Source organism: Anolis sagrei, chromosome X, assembly GCF_037176765.1.
Source record: "Anolis sagrei isolate rAnoSag1 chromosome X, rAnoSag1.mat, whole genome shotgun sequence".
NCBI classification, from domain to species: Eukaryota; Metazoa; Chordata; class Lepidosauria; order Squamata; family Dactyloidae; genus Anolis; species Anolis sagrei.
In genome coordinates this window covers 23783415-23801932 of record NC_090034.1, presented here as the reverse complement: position 1 = coordinate 23801932, position 18518 = coordinate 23783415, and the positions used below count along the sequence as shown (strand labels likewise).

General features: G+C 42.6%; 2 protein-coding genes and 1 long non-coding RNA gene across 5 annotated transcripts in view; 1 reads left to right on the top strand and 2 right to left on the bottom strand.

Moving 5' to 3' along the window:
• The window catches only part of MRTFB (myocardin related transcription factor B), a 56720-nt gene extending 51956 nt beyond the window's left edge, over positions 1-4764 (bottom strand). The window contains exon 1 of one of the 2 annotated variants that reach the window (XM_060786356.2): positions 4691-4764. Coding sequence is in view for 1 of the 2 variants with exons in the window: in XM_060786355.2 (XP_060642338.2) it covers positions 4274-4299 (26 nt within the window). In the remaining variant the exon portion in view is untranslated. Of the gene's footprint in view, positions 1-4273; positions 4427-4690 lie in introns of those variants that run through there. The other variant, XM_060786355.2, reaches the window with a different exon arrangement.
• A 90-nt stretch (positions 4765-4854) lies between these two features.
• On the top strand, positions 4855-17968 carry LOC132781858 (uncharacterized). Its single transcript, XR_010908721.1, has 3 exons — positions 4855-4981; positions 14155-14250; positions 16864-17968. It is a non-coding gene; the product is annotated as an uncharacterized lncRNA (long non-coding RNA).
• ERCC4 (ERCC excision repair 4, endonuclease catalytic subunit) overlaps positions 10821-18518 on the bottom strand; it is a 25142-nt gene continuing 17444 nt past the window's right edge. The window contains exons 7-11 of one of the 2 annotated variants that reach the window (XM_060786357.2): positions 17963-18073; positions 15561-16143; positions 14117-14209; positions 12544-12656; positions 10821-12288 (exon numbers count right to left, since the gene is read on the bottom strand). In XM_060786357.2, coding sequence (XP_060642340.2) covers positions 11555-12288; positions 12544-12656; positions 14117-14209; positions 15561-16143; positions 17963-18073 — 1634 coding nt within the window. In that variant the 3' untranslated portion in view covers positions 10821-11554. Of the gene's footprint in view, positions 12289-12543; positions 12657-14116; positions 14210-15560; positions 16144-17962; positions 18074-18518 lie in introns of those variants that run through there. The other variant, XM_060786358.2, reaches the window with a different exon arrangement.

Sequence of the window (18518 nt, the reverse complement as noted above, 5' to 3'; positions counted from 1 at the left end):
TTAAAAAGTGACACTCTCTTTATTGTCCTAAAACTAATATCAAACTTCTAAACTCAATTACAGATGCAATTACGTTCTTCACAATCGAGATCCTTTGTATTACTGATGTCTGTATTTTTGTCATGCCAGTAGTCATTTACTGAAACATTTAATTAAAGTCTACATGTATTTCTGAATTCATTGTTATGGTTACCTATCAGGAAATTGCTACTTATAATCAACTTGTAGGTGCTATTCTGTTTATTCAGGAAGTGCCAAAACCAAACAAAGCAAGGAAAATATGCAAGCCGAACTACAGAGGAAGGAAGTTCACGTCTGTTTCCTATGTATACACCAAGTTAGTTTTCCAGCTGCTTTTTGAGAATGTCTCTCTCAAATTCATATGTCTAAGAAGAATAACATTTCCTAAGAAATTTACCTAATTTCATGTTTGAATAAAGTAGCACTTTGTGTCCGTATATAATGACTTTGTCTCGAAGGGCAGGGGAAGGGAGGGTTAGTCAAAGGATCAAATATCCTTTGATCTAAATTTGATCAAATATCCTCTCTTCATGAAGTTAAAGAGATGGGATAGTGGTCCATGCAAGGTAGAAAAGATGGACCCTGTTGAGAAACAGAGGTGTAGGCATGGTCTCAGCAGTGGAGAGGGCGTCTTTCAAGACACTATCAAACTCCATGCTTGGTACTGTCAACTCCAGATTAGGAGGGACAGGATCACAAATATTCAACTATATGTATTTCAAAGACAAATTTATCACTTGAGCAAAGTAATGGAAGGCATGCTTATCAATGACTTGAACAATGGAAAAGAAGAGGTGCTTATACAATTTTCAAATGACATCAAATTGGGAGTGATAGCTAATAGTGAACAGGATCAGAATCCAAAACACCTAACAAAAACACAGTAACAAAATGAATTTCAGCAGGGAAAGATTATGATACTATACTTAGACAACTGAAATGGAATGTACAGATATGGGATGGATGACACCTGGCATAAAAACAGTCAGTGCAGAGGGCTCTAGTAGTCTGAATAGATCACAAGCTGAACATGAGTCAATAGTGTGATACAGCAGCTAAAAAAAAGTAATGCAATTCTAGGCTGCATTAATAGGGGTATAGTCTATAGATCGAGGGAAGTCATAATCCCACTGTCTTCTGCTTTGGTCAGACCTCCTCACCTGGAATAATTCTGTGTTCAGTACTGGACACCGCAATTCAAGGAGGTTATTGACATGCTGGATGTGTCCAGAGAAAGGGCAACTAAAATGATCCAAGGTTTAAAAGCCAAGCCCTATCAGGAATGACTTAAGGGGCTGGGTATATGTTTAATTTGGAGAAAAGAAGGCTGAGAGATGGGGGTATGAGAGCCATGTTTAAATATTTGAAAAGATGACACATTGAGGAGGGAGCAAGGCTTGTTTCCTGCTGCTCTGGAGACTAGGGCAAAGAACAATGGATTCAAATTGCAGGAAGAAGTTTCCATCTAAACATTATGAAGAGCTTCCTGACAGCAAGAGCTATTCCACAGTAGGATATGGTGCCTCGGAAGGTAGTGGAGTCTCCTCCTCTGGAGATTTTTCAGCAGAGGCTGGATGGCCACCTGTTAGGTGTGCTTTGATTGTGTCTTCCTTCCTGAAAGAAGAGGGTTGGATTGGATGGCCCTTGGGGTCTCTTCCACTTCTATGATTCTATGACTGAGTGAGAATTTGAATCTGGATAAGCACTAAGCACAGTAGTCAGCTACTATCACTATATATTCTAAATATTATTATAGGCAGCCTCCAAGTTACAGACATCCGACTTACATCTGATTCCGAGTTAACAGGGGTGGGTGGGGGGATGAAACATCAGGAAGTGATAGAAACCTGTGCCTCGAGAGGGAAATTCACTCCTGAAAGAGTTATTATCATGGTGAAAAGGGGTCTCCCCTGAAGCTTTATCCTTGTTTCCACAATCAGCCTTTTTTTTTTCAAAATCTAAGTAACACAGGGATAGAAAGTGAGGTGAAAGTTCCTGAAAAGGGACATAGACAGCAAAAGAAAAACAAAAGGGGGTGTTAACCCTTCCGTATGCTATCCAAAGCGCACTCTCTTTCTACATATGTTTGGAGTTACACTGAAAAAAGGCCCCATTCTGACATACATACAAATTCAACTTAAGAACAAACCTACAGATCCTATCTTGTATGTAACCTGGGGGACTGCCTGTACAATATTCCATTCATTACTTGCATTTATATTTGGCCTTTCCTTCAATAAACTCAAGGCTATATACACAGTTCTCAACCTTCTATTCTAATCTCACAAAACCCCACAAGGGTTTTCACAGTTTTCTTGCATGTGTGTTTAAAGCAGAGCTTTCCAAACATCTCACACTCGGTGTCACATGTTTTAGACATGCATCATTTCACAACACAATTATTCAGTTTTACTAGCAAGCCAGACCTTAATCCAACCCCTTAGAAGAGGGGGGTATGGATTCGTACTTAAAATTGCAATAACAAAATGTTTGGGGATGCAACTTGTCTCATGAAAACCTTTCACTTACATTTTTTAAAATGTAGGATGACTTATTTCATAGACTCAAGAGGTTTCTTGTGATGTCTTATACTTACACATCTGAGGCCGACAATCAAATGTCTTGCGACACACAGTTTGGAAAGCTCTGGTTAAAGGATGATATGATCCCAGCCCTATCCAAAAGTACAGGTGAAGTGTACTCATCCCTGTCACGGCAACTCCATTTTTTAAAAAATTCAAGTCCCTCCTTACCCACTCCTTATTCTGTTGTTACCCAAGAACAGGCCCACAGAACCTGTGACTCTCCAGGTGTTTTGGACTTCAACTCCCACAATTCTTAACAGCCTACTGGTCCAAAACACCTGAGGGCCAAAGTTTGCCCATGTCTGACTTAGATGCATAGAGTTGGAAGACATTTGAATTCATTTAGATTAGCCAAGTATTCCTGCACCACGTCTTTACCTCTTTTAGTACTATATTTCTCTTCTGCACCAACTGCCTCATTATGCCCCATTTGAGTACAGAATTGCTTTTTCTCTGTTCCCTTTATGTATTTTGCCATCAGCTATATGTAGCACCCTACAATGTCCTTGTTCTTCCTTTAGCTAGGAGCATAACCAAAAAAGGGGACACTTTTTGTTGTTTTTGACCTCTCTGGTGCTGGCTATTTGTTTGAATTCTGCTCCCTTTCCATTTCATGTCCTTTTTCAAATCTTAGTTCAGTCAGGAAGTTCTTTGGAGTTTCATTTGGGTTTCTTGAGATCTTTCCTTGAGAAGCCAGATCTAGCCTTAGTTACAGCCCGTCTGGATACTGCAATGTGCTCTATGTAGAGCTGCCTCCAAAGAGTGTGTGGAAACTTCAGCTGGTCCAAAGACCTGCAGCCTGGTTACTCACTGGGGTTGCAATAGCTCCACTGGTTGCCAGTCTGTTTCTGGGCACAATTTGAAGTGCTGGTTATGACCTTTAAAGCACCAGATGGTTCAGGTCCAGCCTATTTGGCCAAACGCATTCTCTTGTATGAACCTGCCATTCAGGTCCTAAGAGGCCCTTCCTTCTCTCGATCCCACCTCAATCCCAAACTAAGTGGGAATGAGAGAGAAAGGGCCTTCTGTCCTTCTCGGTGGCAAATGCTCCTCAACTCTGGAACTCCCTTCTTCCCAGGGAAGCCAGAATGCCTCTCCCCCTGCTGTTCTTCAGGCAGCAGGTTAAAACAGCCTCATGTTAGCCACCCCGAGTCCCCTTCAGGGAGATGTGGCAGGGTACAAATAAAGATGATGATGATTAAACCTTTTTATTCAGGCAGGCTTTTTATTCAGGGGCTGCTGTGTTTTTGTTGTTGTTATGTTTAATAATGGTTTAATACTTGTATATTTGTATGTTTTGAGTTGTATTGCAATGCTTTTAGTTGTGAGCTGCTCTGAGTTTCCGTATGGAGAGACAAAGTGGGATATAAATAAACATAATAATAATTATAAATACTTATAAATAATTATAAAAAGTTGAAGTTCCATTGCAATGCTTTTAGTTGTGAGCCGTTCTGAGTCTCCGTATGGAGAGAAAAAGTGGGCTATAAATAAACAAAATGATAATAATATACTTGTATATTTTAAGCTGTATTGCAATGCTTTTGTTGTGAGCTGCTTTGAGTCTCCCTATGGAGAGAAAAAGCAGGATATAAATAAACATAATAATAATTAGGCAGCACAGGATCACACAGTTGGAAGAGACCCCAAAAGCCATCCAGTCGCACCTCCTTCCATGCAGGAAAGGCACCATCAAAGCAGCCCTGGCAGAGGGCTATCCAGCCTGTGTTTGAAAGCCTCCCAAGAAGAAGCCTCAGGCATTCTTCCCTCCATCACCTCCAGCTGCAGGTTTCAGGCCCTTTGCTCCTGCTACTTCCGGAATGGGGTCAGAGGAGGAAGCCCCGCCCCCTCCTCGGGCCCCTCCCCCTCCTCGGGCCCCTCCCCCTCCTCGGGCCCCGCCCCCTCCTCGGGCCCCGCCCCCTCTGGCTCCTGAGGTTAAAAAAACCCCATCACCGCAGACCGCCGCGGAGCCATTTCCCGCGCTCCCTCAACCCTAAACGGCGCCGCTGCTACTCGTGAAGGCAGGGCAGGGACGTGGCCCGGTCGGCGCCCCACCAGCCACTCGAAGCCCAGCTCTCGCTCACCTTCTTTCGAAGCGCCTGCCGCGGACATGTCCTCTCGCGATCTTTGGCGGCGAGATTCTGGTCCGTCGAGGGAGCGCGAGCCCCGTCCCCGCCTCCTCGCTCGCGATTGGCTCGTCCGGCGAAGGCCCTGGCCAATGGGAGCTTTCCTCCTCGCCGCCCTCGCCTCCCTCTTGACGTTATTGAGCCCCCTACTCCATACGGGTATTTTTCCAGTCAGAAGCATTGCTGAGGGCGCTGCTAGGCCCAGGCGCTGTCAATGTACCAGTGACTTCACACAGGGAAGGAACCCAGGTATGCTTTTACCAGGAAAGGCCCCATTCGCCACGGAACTTGTTCAATGTAGAAAAGCAGCTTATATACACCCAACGTGCAAAGCTGACTGGCGAATTCATTGACTGAGGCCTAGAACAGGCCTTTACACCTTTTCCTTCACAGTTGTAAAACTGGACCCTGGGTACATACATAGGAGTAGAAAATAGGCATAATAGCCAAGCATGTACTTATGATAACAATTCAGCATTTGCAAGGCTTGCTAAACAGGCTCGTTTTCCATTCCATTTTCTGCAGTCTATTGTAAACACTGCAGATTTGTGCAAATGGGTGGCATGCTGAAATAGAGAGTGTTTGAGGATGGGGACGTCAGTAAGGACACCAAGATACTCGTTTATAAAGCTACTAGCTGTGCCCTGCCACGCGTTGCTGTGGCCTATAGTAAAATAGTCCAGGTAGATATCTGGACTATTATGAAAGAGAGGTACCTACCTATTCCTTCCCCCTTTTCCTCCCCCTTTCTCTCCTTTCTTCCTTCTCTACCTCTTTCTTTCCTTCTTTCACTACTTGGTTTCATCCTTCTCTCTTTCCTTCATTCCCTCCCCCTTTCTTCCTTTGCCTTTCTTCCCTCCCTGTTTGCTTCCTTCTTTCACTTTTTATTTCCTTTTATTTCACCACCATCATAACAATAACAATAATGCAATGCATTGCCTCTGGGACCTGACACCTCTCTCATTCCCCCAGGGTCTCATAGGAATAATAGCATAATAATAATAGAAATAACAACCTTTACCCGCCACGTGTTGCTGTGGCCAACCTTCCCTCTTTCTCTCCTTCTTTCCCTCCCTCCTTCCTTCCTTCCCTCCCATCTTTCCTTCTCCTCTTCCTTCTCTATCTCTTTCCTTCCTTCCCCCTTTTTCTTTCTCTTCTGGTCTCTTTTCTTCCTTCTCTCTTTCCTTCTTTCCTTCCCTCCCACTTTCTCCACATCTTCGCCCTTCCTTCACTCCCTCTTTCCTTCCTTCATTCCCTTCTTTCTTTCCTTCTCTCCTTCCTTCCTTCCCCCTTTTTCTTTCTCTTCTGCTGTCTCTCTTTCCTTTCCTTCCATCTTTCCTTTTCTTTCCTTTTCTTCTTCCTTCTTTCTCTAACTTTCCTTCCCCCTTTTTCTTTACCTCCCTTTCTCTTCCTTCTTTCCTTCCTTCCTGTCTTTCCTGGATTTTGACAGGGCGGGAAGGGGCGGGGTGGGGTTTGGAGGTGGCGTGAAGTAAAAGGAGGTAAGATTGGGGCAGGGGAGTGATGGACCGTGGGGTTGTGTGTGTGTGTGCGGCGGCGGGGGGAGTGATGGAGCGTGGGGTTGCTTGTGTGTGTCCGGCGGCAGGGGAAGTGGGGTTGTGTATGTGTGTGCGGCGACGGGGGGAGTGATGGAGCGTGGGGTTGCGTGTGTGGGTGCGGCGGCGGGGGGAGTGATGGAGCGTGGGGTTGCGTGTGTGTGTGCGGCGGCGGGGGGAGGGATGGAGCGTGGGGTTGCGTGTGTGGGTGCGGCGGCGGGGGGAGTGATGGAGCGTGGGGTTGCGTGTGTGTGTGCGGCGGCGGGGGGAGTGATGGAGCGTGGGGTTGTGTGTGTGTGCGGCGGCGGGGGGAGTGGGGTTGCGTGTGTGTGTTTGGCGGCGGGGGAGTGATGGAGCGTGGGGTTGCATGTTTGTGTGCGGCGGCGGGGGAGTGATGGAGCGTGGGGTTGCGGGTGTGTGTTTGGCGGCGGGGGGAGTGGGGTTGCATGTGTGTGTGCGGCGGCGGGGGAATGATGGAGCGTGGGTTTGCGTGTGTGTGTGCGGCGGCGGGGGAGTGGGGTTGTGTGTGTGTGTGCGGCGGTGGGGGGAGTGATGCGGCGTGGGGTTGCGTGTGTGTGCGCGGCGGCGGGGGAGTGATGGAGCGTGGGGTTGCGTGTGTGTGCGGCAGCGGGGGGAGTGATGGAGTGTGGGGTTGTGTGTGTGCGTGCGGCAGGGTGTGTGTGTGTGCGGGAAGTGGCGCGGCAGGGCTTGGAGCGGGCATGGATTCCGCAGAGGGAACGTTGGCCGGAAGGCTGTGTGCACGCGCCAGGGAACTTGCGGCAGGGCGCCAATGCGCATGCTCAGTTGTTTTGCCATTTTGTGAGTGTGTTGTTGTGTTGTTTTTCAATTTGGGTAGATATGTTTGTACCTTGTGGGTTGTGTTATGGGCATGGGAATTTTGGTTAAGTTTCGTTGAGGGGGGGTTGAGTTTTGTTGTTTTGCCGTTTTGTGAGTGTGTTGTTGTGTTGTTTTTCATTTTGAGTAGATATGTTTGTACCTTGTGGGTTGTGTTATGGGTATGGGAATTTTGGTTAAGTTTCGTTGGGGGGGTTTTGAGTTTTGCTGTCCCGTTGAACCAACCTAATAGATTTATATATATAGATTGTCCTCTCAAATCCATTGTCTGAAACGTAGACCATCTACAAACATCACTCTCAGCTTCTGGTATGATCTCGTCAGCATTGCCTTTGAAAAACCCTACAAATCTTTTGGAAATAAGAAAACAGGGGGATAAACGTCAGCATCTGGAAGAAGCAAAGGCCACCAGCACTGAAGCCATGATCATCCGCCATACTCTTTGCTGGACTGAGTGTGTCCAGAAGAGGACAACTAAAATGACAGAAGTCTGGAGACCCCGAATAATCCCTACGAGGAGCATCTTAAAGAGCTGGGTCTGTTTATCCTGCAGAAGAGAAGGTTGAGAGAAGGAGACATGAGAGCCATGTTTCAATATCTGAAAGGCTGTCCTAAGGAAGAGAGAGCAGGCTTGTTTTCTGCTGCCCTGGAAACTAGGACTCAATGAAGGCATGGGCTCAAATGACAGGAGAGGAGATTTTGCCTGAACATTAGAAAGAACTTCCTGACTGTAAGGAGAGCTGTTCAGCAGTGGAACTCTCTGCCTCAAAGTCTGGCAGAAGCTCCTTTGAAGTCTTTTAAACAGAGACTGGATGGCCATCTGTCAGTTCCCTCTAGACCTTTCGCTTCTACAAACACTCTCTTAATTACAAAACAAAATTTACAAATAAACTAACTATGAAAGAATTAATGCAATGTACAGTGTATAAGCCAGGCATGGGCAAACTTAGGCCCTCCAGGTATTTTGGACTTCGAGTCCCACAATTCCTAACAGCCAAAACACCTGGAGGCCAAAGTTTGCCCATGCCTGGTATAGGCAGTCCCGAAGTTACAGATATCCGGCTTACATTCGTGACCATATCTCTCCATGAACCAGCCCGAACTCTTCGATCTTAAGGCGAGGCCCTCCTTTCTCCCTTGCCAGTCTCTCAGACTCACCTTGTGGGCACAAGGGAGAGAGCCTTCTCCTCTGTGGCTCCCCGACTCTGGAACTCATTGCCCGGAGAGATTAGGAAAGCCCCTATGTTAGAAACCTTTAAAAAGAGTCTCAAGACCTGGCTCTGCCATTGCGCTTTCAGACAGTAGCCACATAATTTTATGCTATTGCTCCCTCAACGTTCTTGTCCCAGGAGTCCCCCCCCCCCCCGCCCCCATGAACGAAGGTTTGCCTATTTTCTGTCTCTCTATGGGTTCTCTTTTACAATTAGTTCTGCCCCCTTATCTCACCCGGAGTTTTAAAATCATTTTATGCATTTTATGTACATGCGACCTGCTCTCTGTCATTATGTTTGGTTTTCTATGTTCTGTGTATATTGTTTTATATGTTTCGATGTTTATTTTACTGCAATTTGTATTTTTATATTGTAGTTTGTTGTTCGGGCTTGGCCCCATGTAAGCCGCTCCGAGTCCCCATTGGGGAGATGGTAGGTAGGTAAGGTAGTCCCCTGACATTAAGTCCAGTCATGTCTGACTCTAGGGTGTGGTGCTCATCTCCATTTCTAAGCCGAAGAGCCAGCGTTGTCCGTAGACACCTCCAAGGTCATGTGGCCGGCATGACTGCATGGAGCATCCTTACCTTCCCGCTGGAGCGGTACCTATTGATCTACTCACATTTGCATGTTTTCGAACTGCTAGGTTGGCAGAAACTAGGGCTGACAGCGGAAGCTCACACCGCTCCCCAGAATCGAACCTGCGACCTTTCAATCAACAAGCTCAGCTGCTCAGTGCTTTAACCCACTGCGCCACCGGGGGCTCCGGGGAGATGGTAGAGGGGTATAAATAAAGATTATTATTATTATTATTATTACATAAGACCCATAGTTAAGAACAGGGCTGAGACAACATGAAGCAAGAGGAAATTGTCTTCTCTTATCATCATTGGGAAAAGGGCTCTCCATTGAAACTTTCTCACCAAGCCAAAATTCTCAACATTTAATTCTAACAGGTGCTACAATGCTCCAGAAGGAATCCCACTGGAGCATTGCAGCACACCCAAATACCTGGGAGTTACCCTGGACTGTGCTCTGACCTACAAGAAGCACTGCTTGAATATCAAGCAAAAAGTAGGTGCTAGAAATAATATCATACAAAAGCTCATTGGCATATCCTTGGAATCACAACCAGATACAGTGAAGACATCTGCCCTTGCGCTTTGTTACTCTGCTGCCGAGTACCCATGCCCAGTGTCGAACACATCTCACCACGCTAAAACAGTGGATGTGGCTATTAATGAGACATGCCGCATTATCACAGGATGTCTACGCCCTACACCACTGGAGAAATTGTACTGTTTTGCCTGTATTGCACCACCTGACATCTGCTGGGGAATAGCAGCCAATAATGTAAGGACCAAGACAGTGACATTTCTGGCCTGTCCCCTGTTCGGATATCAGCCAGCAAGCCAATGCCTTAAATCAAGAAATAGTTTTCTAAGATCTACAGAGATACTTGCAGGAACACCTCAGCAAACGAGACTCTGAAAGTGGCAGGCTAAAACCCGGGACCTCAAGACATGGCTGATACTGAAGGAGAGAAAGATGACTGGGCGACTTGGAAGGCGCTGAACAGACTGAACTCTGGCATGAGATGCAGAGCCAACCTTACGAAATGGGGCCACAAAGTGGAGTCCACGACATGCGAGTGTGGAGAAGAGCAGACCACCTATTACAATGCAGTTTGAGCCCTACCACATGCACAATGGAGGGCCTTCATATAGCAACACTAGAGGCACTCCAAGTGGCCGGCTACTCGTCAAAGGGCAATTTAGTATAATACCAAGCTTTTAAAACTTTGTGTTTTTAAAATACATTACAACTGTACCCTCAGTTCAATAAAAAAATTAAAAACAATCCTTATTTTGCATCTGATAGAATATATGCATTATCCAATCTGTTAGGTTCCTTTTTATGCATCAATGTCTAGATATCCATGAATTTGATTCACTGAAAACACATCCATGCCAGTGTTAAATTTGGTGGCACCGCTATATCTGCCAGAAGTGATTAGAAACAGTTTGCAAAATATCTGAAGGTATTTCAACATACAAGATATGGAAATTTCATATTTTTAACCAAAAGAAAAAGTAAATAACTGGTGTTCAACTATGTACTACCTCAGCATATGCAATATCCATTAAACAATCATTCATTTTAATACCAAACTGATTTGGTTACTGTTGACAAGCTTTAAAAATAGAATCAAAATAGGACCAGTATAAAAGGAAGGATCAGTAATAGCCTAATAAGAAACTGTTGTGGTATCCCAAGATGTATAGCAGCAGGAGTACAAAAAATAATAAGAACAAACCTGCTGGGCATCCCACTGCCTCCACACAAAGCCCAATTTACTCAGTATTGACATAATATTGGACAAGAAAAACAGTTAGGGAAAAAGAAATGAAAACAGGCTAGGAGGAATCATTGGAGTATTTTTGTTGTTGTTGCAGATACTATGAGATAAGGTCTTGTGTTTTTCTTTTATTTTGGAAAATTTCAAGTCCACAATATTTGCCAGTGTTCATATACTGTAACCTTGCAAAAGTAAAATGAATCCTGAGTAGAAAAATCCCATTAAAGAGCAGGCTTACCTATGACATTCCTCCCACTCCATTCAGGAAAGCTTAGTCTGTTATACGCAGTAGTTAATTTAAGGTTTATTGCAACACTTGTGTTATATAAATTCCAAGACAAATTGAGATTTTTTAAAAAAATAAACCTCTTTCCTTGTGCTAATTAAAATATTGGCAAAAGGCTTGTGTGTGTGAGAAAGTACCAGCAATGAATATATTCATAAAATGTGCCTGACATACAAAATAATCACATAATAAACCATTTACACTCCACCAAATACTTCCAGACAGTTCATAAATCAGAGCCAGTTTTCACATCCTAAAAAAGAATATGGTGAAAGAGAAAGTTCATACTGTCAACCCACTCCATCACATTAAGAACAAGCTGCTTGGTGCTATAAGCTAGCAAACCAAGGAAAAAGCTATTCTTCCCTTTGTGAGGCAGTAAGCAGCTAATATTGGAAAACATTAAAATATGTAAACACCATAATCCAAATCCCAAAATGGTAGTTTTAGAATCATTGCACATAGTTGTTTTTTTCTGGAAGATACACCAGTCCTAAGATACGATAGCATTTAATTAAAACATGCCCATATTATAAATCCTTAAGGGCTTAAAATAATTCATCATCTCTTTATTTTCCCTTGAGGAACTACTTCTGTAAAGGGTAAGTGGATGAATTCATAAAGCTGCTTGGCACTGGCAGTGTTGCCCAGGAGTTCAGTCAGCTTCTCCAGAGAAAAGGTTATGAGTTCTGCAACATTCTTAACATGATTCATTATGGTCAGGCAGTTTTTAGTGCTCACACCTGGAAGTTTTAAGAGGAAGTCTTGGGGACCTGAATTATATTTGTCCAATTCAGGAAGGGTTTCTGAATCTGCGCTGATTGCCATGGCTGTTGCTGATTCAGGCTGTGGTCGGTTTTGTTTCAATTCTTCAAACAATTCAGCAGTGGCATGAGGAGAGGGACACCAAAGGAGACGAAGCCGAGGGAAATGAAGTGTTAGAAGAGTAAGTTTTGAAGCAATATCATTGCTAGATATCTCCTGATACAGAGAAGCTCGAGGAGTGAGACAAAATGATTTGTTGGGGTCAAATTCTATGAGAAGGACAGGACACTTATAATAACGAGACATGGAAATGCACTGAGAATAAAGCCTTCCATTATTCAGGGAACCAATTAGATCGCTGATACTTTTTCGCTCCACACAAATGTCAGGTGTGAGAATGTAGTCACCTACTTCCAAGGTTACAGGTTCAATGTCAATGCCACGGCGGTGAATCAAAGATGGAAGTTCACTACGGAATTCTCGCATGTCCACAACAATGCTTTGCTGTACATCTTCCTGTCGTTGGCCACCTGACCAAAGTAGTGATAGCATTAGTAAACATAAATAGATGGAACAAAGTGAACTAGCAAACTAGCGAGGAGTTTATAACAAATAATTAACAGCAGAGGTGAGGAATCTCAGCGCACTGGGCAAATCTGGCCCTCCTAAGATTCAGTCTCATCCACAAAACCAGAAAGTAAATGATGGAAAGTCTGTGGCCTGAGGCCCTGAGGTTTACTACTAATCAGAAGAAACAACAGATTTCAGACATTGCAATTACTAACCTGCTTTCCGAGTGTCCTTAGTAAGAGTAGCAGGTGTAGCATCTCTTCCCAAATCCAAACATGTTTCATCTCTCCCTTCTCTTTCTTCAGGGATAACCATGTTGGCCTTCTCTCTGGTGAATATGAGAAAACGGGAAAACATGTTAGGAACAGAAACACTTTGAAAATCTTAATTGTTGATTTTCATGTTGAAAATCTAGGACTGTTTCACTGGAGTGGCTAAAAAAGGCTACAAAACCCTCCTGAAGCTACCAGTAGTATAATCCAGATGTATTGAACTACAGTTTTTTCTATTCCCAAGCAGCATGCAGAGAGCTGATGAGAAATGCAGTTTGGGCATCATCCCATGCAGAAGAAACAGTTGGGAAGGGCTGAGATAAACCAATGCTTGAAATAGGCACTCATAGATGCATACACCAATCAGATAAGGACAACTGCATGAACAATAGGCTTCAAAGTTATTGTTTGCTTATTCCCCACTTTCTTTCAAAGATGAAACTCCAGACAGCACATTCAAAGGGTTTCAGAGCTGGCACCCATAAATCTATTGTGGTTTTTTATGTCAATATATATTTTTTGTTTGATTATGTTCTTGTTTAATTTATTGATGTTAGGTTTTAATGTTTGCATATGTGGGCTTCTTTGGGATTATTGTGTTAATATTGTTTGTTTTACTGAGGCATTGAATGTTTGCCTTTTTGTATGTTGGATGTTGGAATCCTCCCTGAGTCCCCCTTGGGGAGAGAGGGTGGAATATAAATAAATTAATTAATAAATTATTATTGTTATATAAATTCATGGGAGATAAGGGGCAACTTGACCACTCTCGTGCTATTTCCACATTCAGAGTGGTTTCTGTTCCTTATAATCAATGCAAGCAAACCTTTTCCTCTTTGCAAATGTTTGGATTTTCATTATAAAATTATATGACCATTCTGCATGTTATTTAAATTCTTACACAAATTTGCTACCTTGGAAACCTGTAGGAAGGGAATGTAGAACAGAAACAAACTAAAGTGCTATAGCAACAAAAAGATACCCAATGTGCTGCCTGTCTTTCAAATGGCTGGAAATGGTTCTGATGAAATGGGAGTGCTAGCCATTAGTTGCAATTACAATTTTGCCAACTGTAAAAAGAAAGATTTTTTACAAGAGCCAAAAATAATGTGCTATCAGAAGCTTAGCATCAGCACCTAAGTTCCTGTAATTTTTTTTCTAGTCCAATGTTATCCACAGTAATGGGTAACTGATGTTATTTATTTATTTACTTATTTATTTATTTACTTTATTTCTATACTGCTTTTCTCAGCCCTCAGGCTGATGTTAGGCAATTTTCTACAATAGCACATCAGGGGCTTAGGGAGAAATGTAATTGGCCATTATAGACAGTAACCAAAGGTAATGTAAGCTGCTGTTATCCCTAGATAGGTCCCCTAATGCCACCTAGTATAGGAAGGCTTCAATTAAAAGGCACTTAGCCCAGTATCCCTTCAAATCCAGCCTTGTGATGCCACATAATGATCCAACAATGAAAGGCAATGAAAGTCAATGTACTATGCAAGTTACACTTTACCGAATAAGTTTTTCAAAGGCTTCTTTTTCTTTCCTTAGTGTGGTAAGATAGCGCTGTTCTTCTGTCGAACCTGCATAGATAAGAAAATAAACCCTGCAAAGCAAGATGTGAAGATGTTATCCAAACTCCCGAAGGTAGGGTAAACCTACAAATACGTGTTTCTAAGAGCCCTTCCACACAGCCATATAACCCAGAATATCAAGGCAGAAAATCCCCAATATCTGCTTTGAACTGGGTTATCTGAGTCCACACTGCCATGTATTCCAGTTCAAAGTAGAAAATGTGGGATTTTATTCAGCTGTGTGGAAGGAGCCTTAGCCATTTTTGTGTCCTCAAACTAAGTAATCTGTATATATTTAAAAAGATCTGTTAAAATCTATCTGATTAAAAACTTGTCCTGATTTTGGAAAAAGAATTAGTACCAACAAACATGAAGTCTTAATTGTATTTGTTCAAAAATGATGTAAAAAGTTTTTCATGTTATTGAGCCCACAGAAATGTACTTTTGAATTAAGTAATATTCACTAGACTAGAGTTCAAATTCATATTTAGCTATGAAAATCTATTAAGTAATTTTGGAGAAAAGTCACACTCTCTTAGACCCGCCGCAAACTAGCCTCCTGCGGGAGCAAACCTTGCCAGCACGTCCCTGACGTCATGAGACTGCGCCTCTCTCCCCGCCCCTTTCTCCATGCCAGAGTGGTTTTTCCTTTGCTAGGGCAGCATTGCCAGCGTACTCTCGTTGTTGAATTCTGCCAACAATGAGAGTATGCTGGCAATGCTGCCCTAGCAAAGGAAAAACCACTCTGGCACGGAGAAAGAGGCTGAGAAAGGGGCGGGGCGAGAGGCGGAGTCTCATGACGTCAGGGACGTGCTGGCAAGGTTTGCTCCCGCAGGAGGCTAGTTTGCGATGGGTCTAAATCTCAGAGGAAGGTAATGGCAAAACAAGAATAATTATCTTTATGCTCTGGAAATGTCTAAATATACTGCAACAGCTTTTTCTTTGATCCATTTCAACCTTGTGCCATCAGCTTTACTGGATGGGAGATACTTACGCAGAGTATATCAGTCTCTGCCAGTCAGGCATAGTTGAAACAATTGATCATGTCCTGCTATACTGCAAGTATTATAAGAATATTTGTCCTAAATTTATAGATCCAATCCTGGAAAAGTTCCCAGATCTTTATACTGTCCTTTTGGTCTTTTCCAATTCCTTGATTCTATTGCATTTAGTTACTGGTACTCACCCTGGCTAAGGATCAGAATGGTGGATACAATTTTTTCGTATAAATAGGACATAATTCCAGTTTCTTTTACAAATAGGACATAATTCCAGGGCACTAATCAATTTTTATTTTAACCGTTCAATCCTAAATATATCTGAACACACAGACATAATTAAAACAGCTCCTCCAGTAGTCACCCCCTCCCATACTTAGCATACCTCAAAGGTATCCCAGGTCTGCTTGCCTTGTAAATTTCCAGCTGGCGAACAAAGGTCAGCTCTGCATCATATAGCACAACATATCTAGGCTCCACTTCGTGTAAAATACGTGTGAGGGCATAAGGGTCTCCACCACCATTCAGTGGATGAATAAGAGTTAGTGGTTCCTTTAAGATCCCATAAAAGCCATCTGAGGAGGTAAGGTTCAGTTGGACATAATCAGGTTTGGCTTCATTGTTGCTGTTTCCTTGGCTACTGCCTAAGTCCTTTGAGTCTTCTTGCTCCTCTATGATGATTTCCTGCTCTTCTTTGCTCAACATTTGTGTCAGGGTGAGTGCTGGCATCCTTTTCCTCTTCCTTGACTTAGAAGACTCTGCTTTGGCTTCCTTGGACCTTAGTTTTCTGGAATCATCTCCCTGGCACTTGGTTGCTTGTCTGTCCTCGAGGCAGGCATCAGCTTCCTCTTTGCCCTTTCCAAAAGTTTTGCTGTAGAGCCTCATTAGAAAAGCTTCAGCTCCAGCTGTGATGTACTCTTTAAGCTGAGCACAGGTGCGATCATCGCTGGCGCAGATAAGCACTCGCCCTGGAAAACACGAACCAGTGGGTATGGTTAGAAGATGGTACAAAGAGTTGGTCCTCTAGTCCCATCCCTAAGCAGAGAGAAAAGGAGAGAAAAAGAAAGGAGGGGCATGCATCAAAAAGGGATAGTGTATAGTATACCCATTGTGTCAACACAAGGGTGAAGATGGCTTTCAGCTCAAGGACTATATTCATTTTTAGAAAATGTTTCTAAAGAGCTATATTAGCAATCTTTAGATCACTTGGCCACCCTATCTCCTAGGTTAGTGTGGAGTAATGGTTTGAACATTAAACTAGGACTTTGTAAATCTACTGTGTGACCTTGAGCAAATTGGATGCGAATGCTTTTCTGTTAAGCTGCTTTGAGTCTCATTTGGGAGAGATAAAGCAGGGTATAAATAAATACAATTATAAGTGTTATTATAATCATTATTTTTACTATTACTATTATTATTATTAATACACTTTTTCAATCTCAGAGGAAGGCAAAAATAAACCCCCTTTGAACAAATCTTGCCAAGAAACCCCCATGATAGATTCTCTTAACTTTGCCATAAGTCAGAAACAACATAAAGGTACACAACAACAGCAACAACTGGGGAGAGTTGGGGAGAGAAGACTTGGGGAGAGAAGAAACTTCCAAAGTGGCAGAGGTATATGGAAAGAAGAACTCCTTTTTTTTACTACCTGACTAAAAACTGTATTCCACTGGCATGCTTTACAGCCTACATCTCAGAGAACCTGATCATATGAAATATCACAACAGAAAAGGAGGAAGAATTTTGGGCAGTACCCATTGTTTGACAGTGGCACGTTCTTTTGGAAAATTGAAATCTTCATAGACTTTTGGAAAATGGATATTCATAACCATTTAGGAAAACCAGGAATCTTGTGGAAAGGCATGACCTGATTAGAAATCATAACCTTTTACAAAGTATGATCTTCCCGAGAAGAGTTTAAAAATATCCATTATTATTCATGGAAGGCAATTAGTTTCTAGCTGTTAGACTGAGAACCTAAATATCTCTTTGAACTGTTAGGGACAAAGATATGCCAATGCACAAAAAACATACAATTGCCGAAAAACACATCTATTCTCCCTCAAAACATCTTGGTTTAAATCATGCTCTCACGAGACCAAAAATAAAGTAGTCTTCATTAACTAACATAGTTGGTTTACTTAATTTATTCAGCATACAGGTACACTGCATATCAATCCAGGTACAGATAGGATTTTCTGTGCAGATAACAAAGGGGATCTTTCTTATAATCAACTGTCCATTGTCTAAAGCATCTCTCTATTCTGAGAGCCTAATAGAGTCTCTGTCTAGTCTGAAAGTCCAATTTAAGAGAGTCTAATCTGTACCATTTCTACATTAAAAGTCTAACGGCTTCTGAACTGTACTGTTCTAAAATGGAGTCTGAGTCTTGAATAATCCCAGATCTGATCACATAGCAGCCTCTCCCACAATAATGAGTTAAGGAAAACTGCACACCAATACACACATATACAATACAGTAAGCAATCTGAATTATATACATAATGCCAGCACTCACCCTGACATATTTAATGTATAGATGTTAGGTTTTAAGTTGTTTTCATATTCATATATGGGATTATTTTGGATTATTATGTTGGTATTTGTTATTTTACTGAGGCATTGAATGTTTGCCTTTTTGCATGTTAGAATCCGCTTGAGTCCCCCTGGGGAGATAGGGCAGAATATAATTTTTTTAAATTATATTTACTATTGAAATCTGCTTGCCTCCTCATGTCTCACATCCCTACCTGTGTTCTGCCTCTGAGAATCATTACTCTTTACCTGGCCCACCCAGAGCTTCACTGTTTTCATTCTCCATTTCAATCTCCTTTAGTACATTTGTGAGTGCTTCCCACTTTGGGTTACTTTCCAAGATCAATTCCCTTTTCTGTTCTGAAATGCAAAAGAAGAAAACAGAATAAAATATGTGTCCTATTGATATTTTATGACTACTATTAGCCAAGAATCAAAACACATACATTGATGGCAGATGCACGGTGAGACTACAACTCTTAGCATTGCCAAGAATGCTGGCCAAGGGTGAATGGAAATTGCAGTCCAACAATAAATATGCTTTGTGCACGACTGTTTTAAGACAACATAACCTGTGCTAACCATAGATTCAAATTCAAACAACTGTTTGACATCAAATACCACAGTATCAGCTAAAAACAGGGATATAAAATTCCAAGGCTAGTGTAGGAATGCTCATATACTTGATCACCTGAACAAAGTAAAGCCTGCAGCCAGGCTCTTCTTGTACTGCACACCAGCTAATACATTTTGAATTTCATTGGCTGGTATTTCCTGCTACTTCCAAAAGTCCATAAAACCCTGT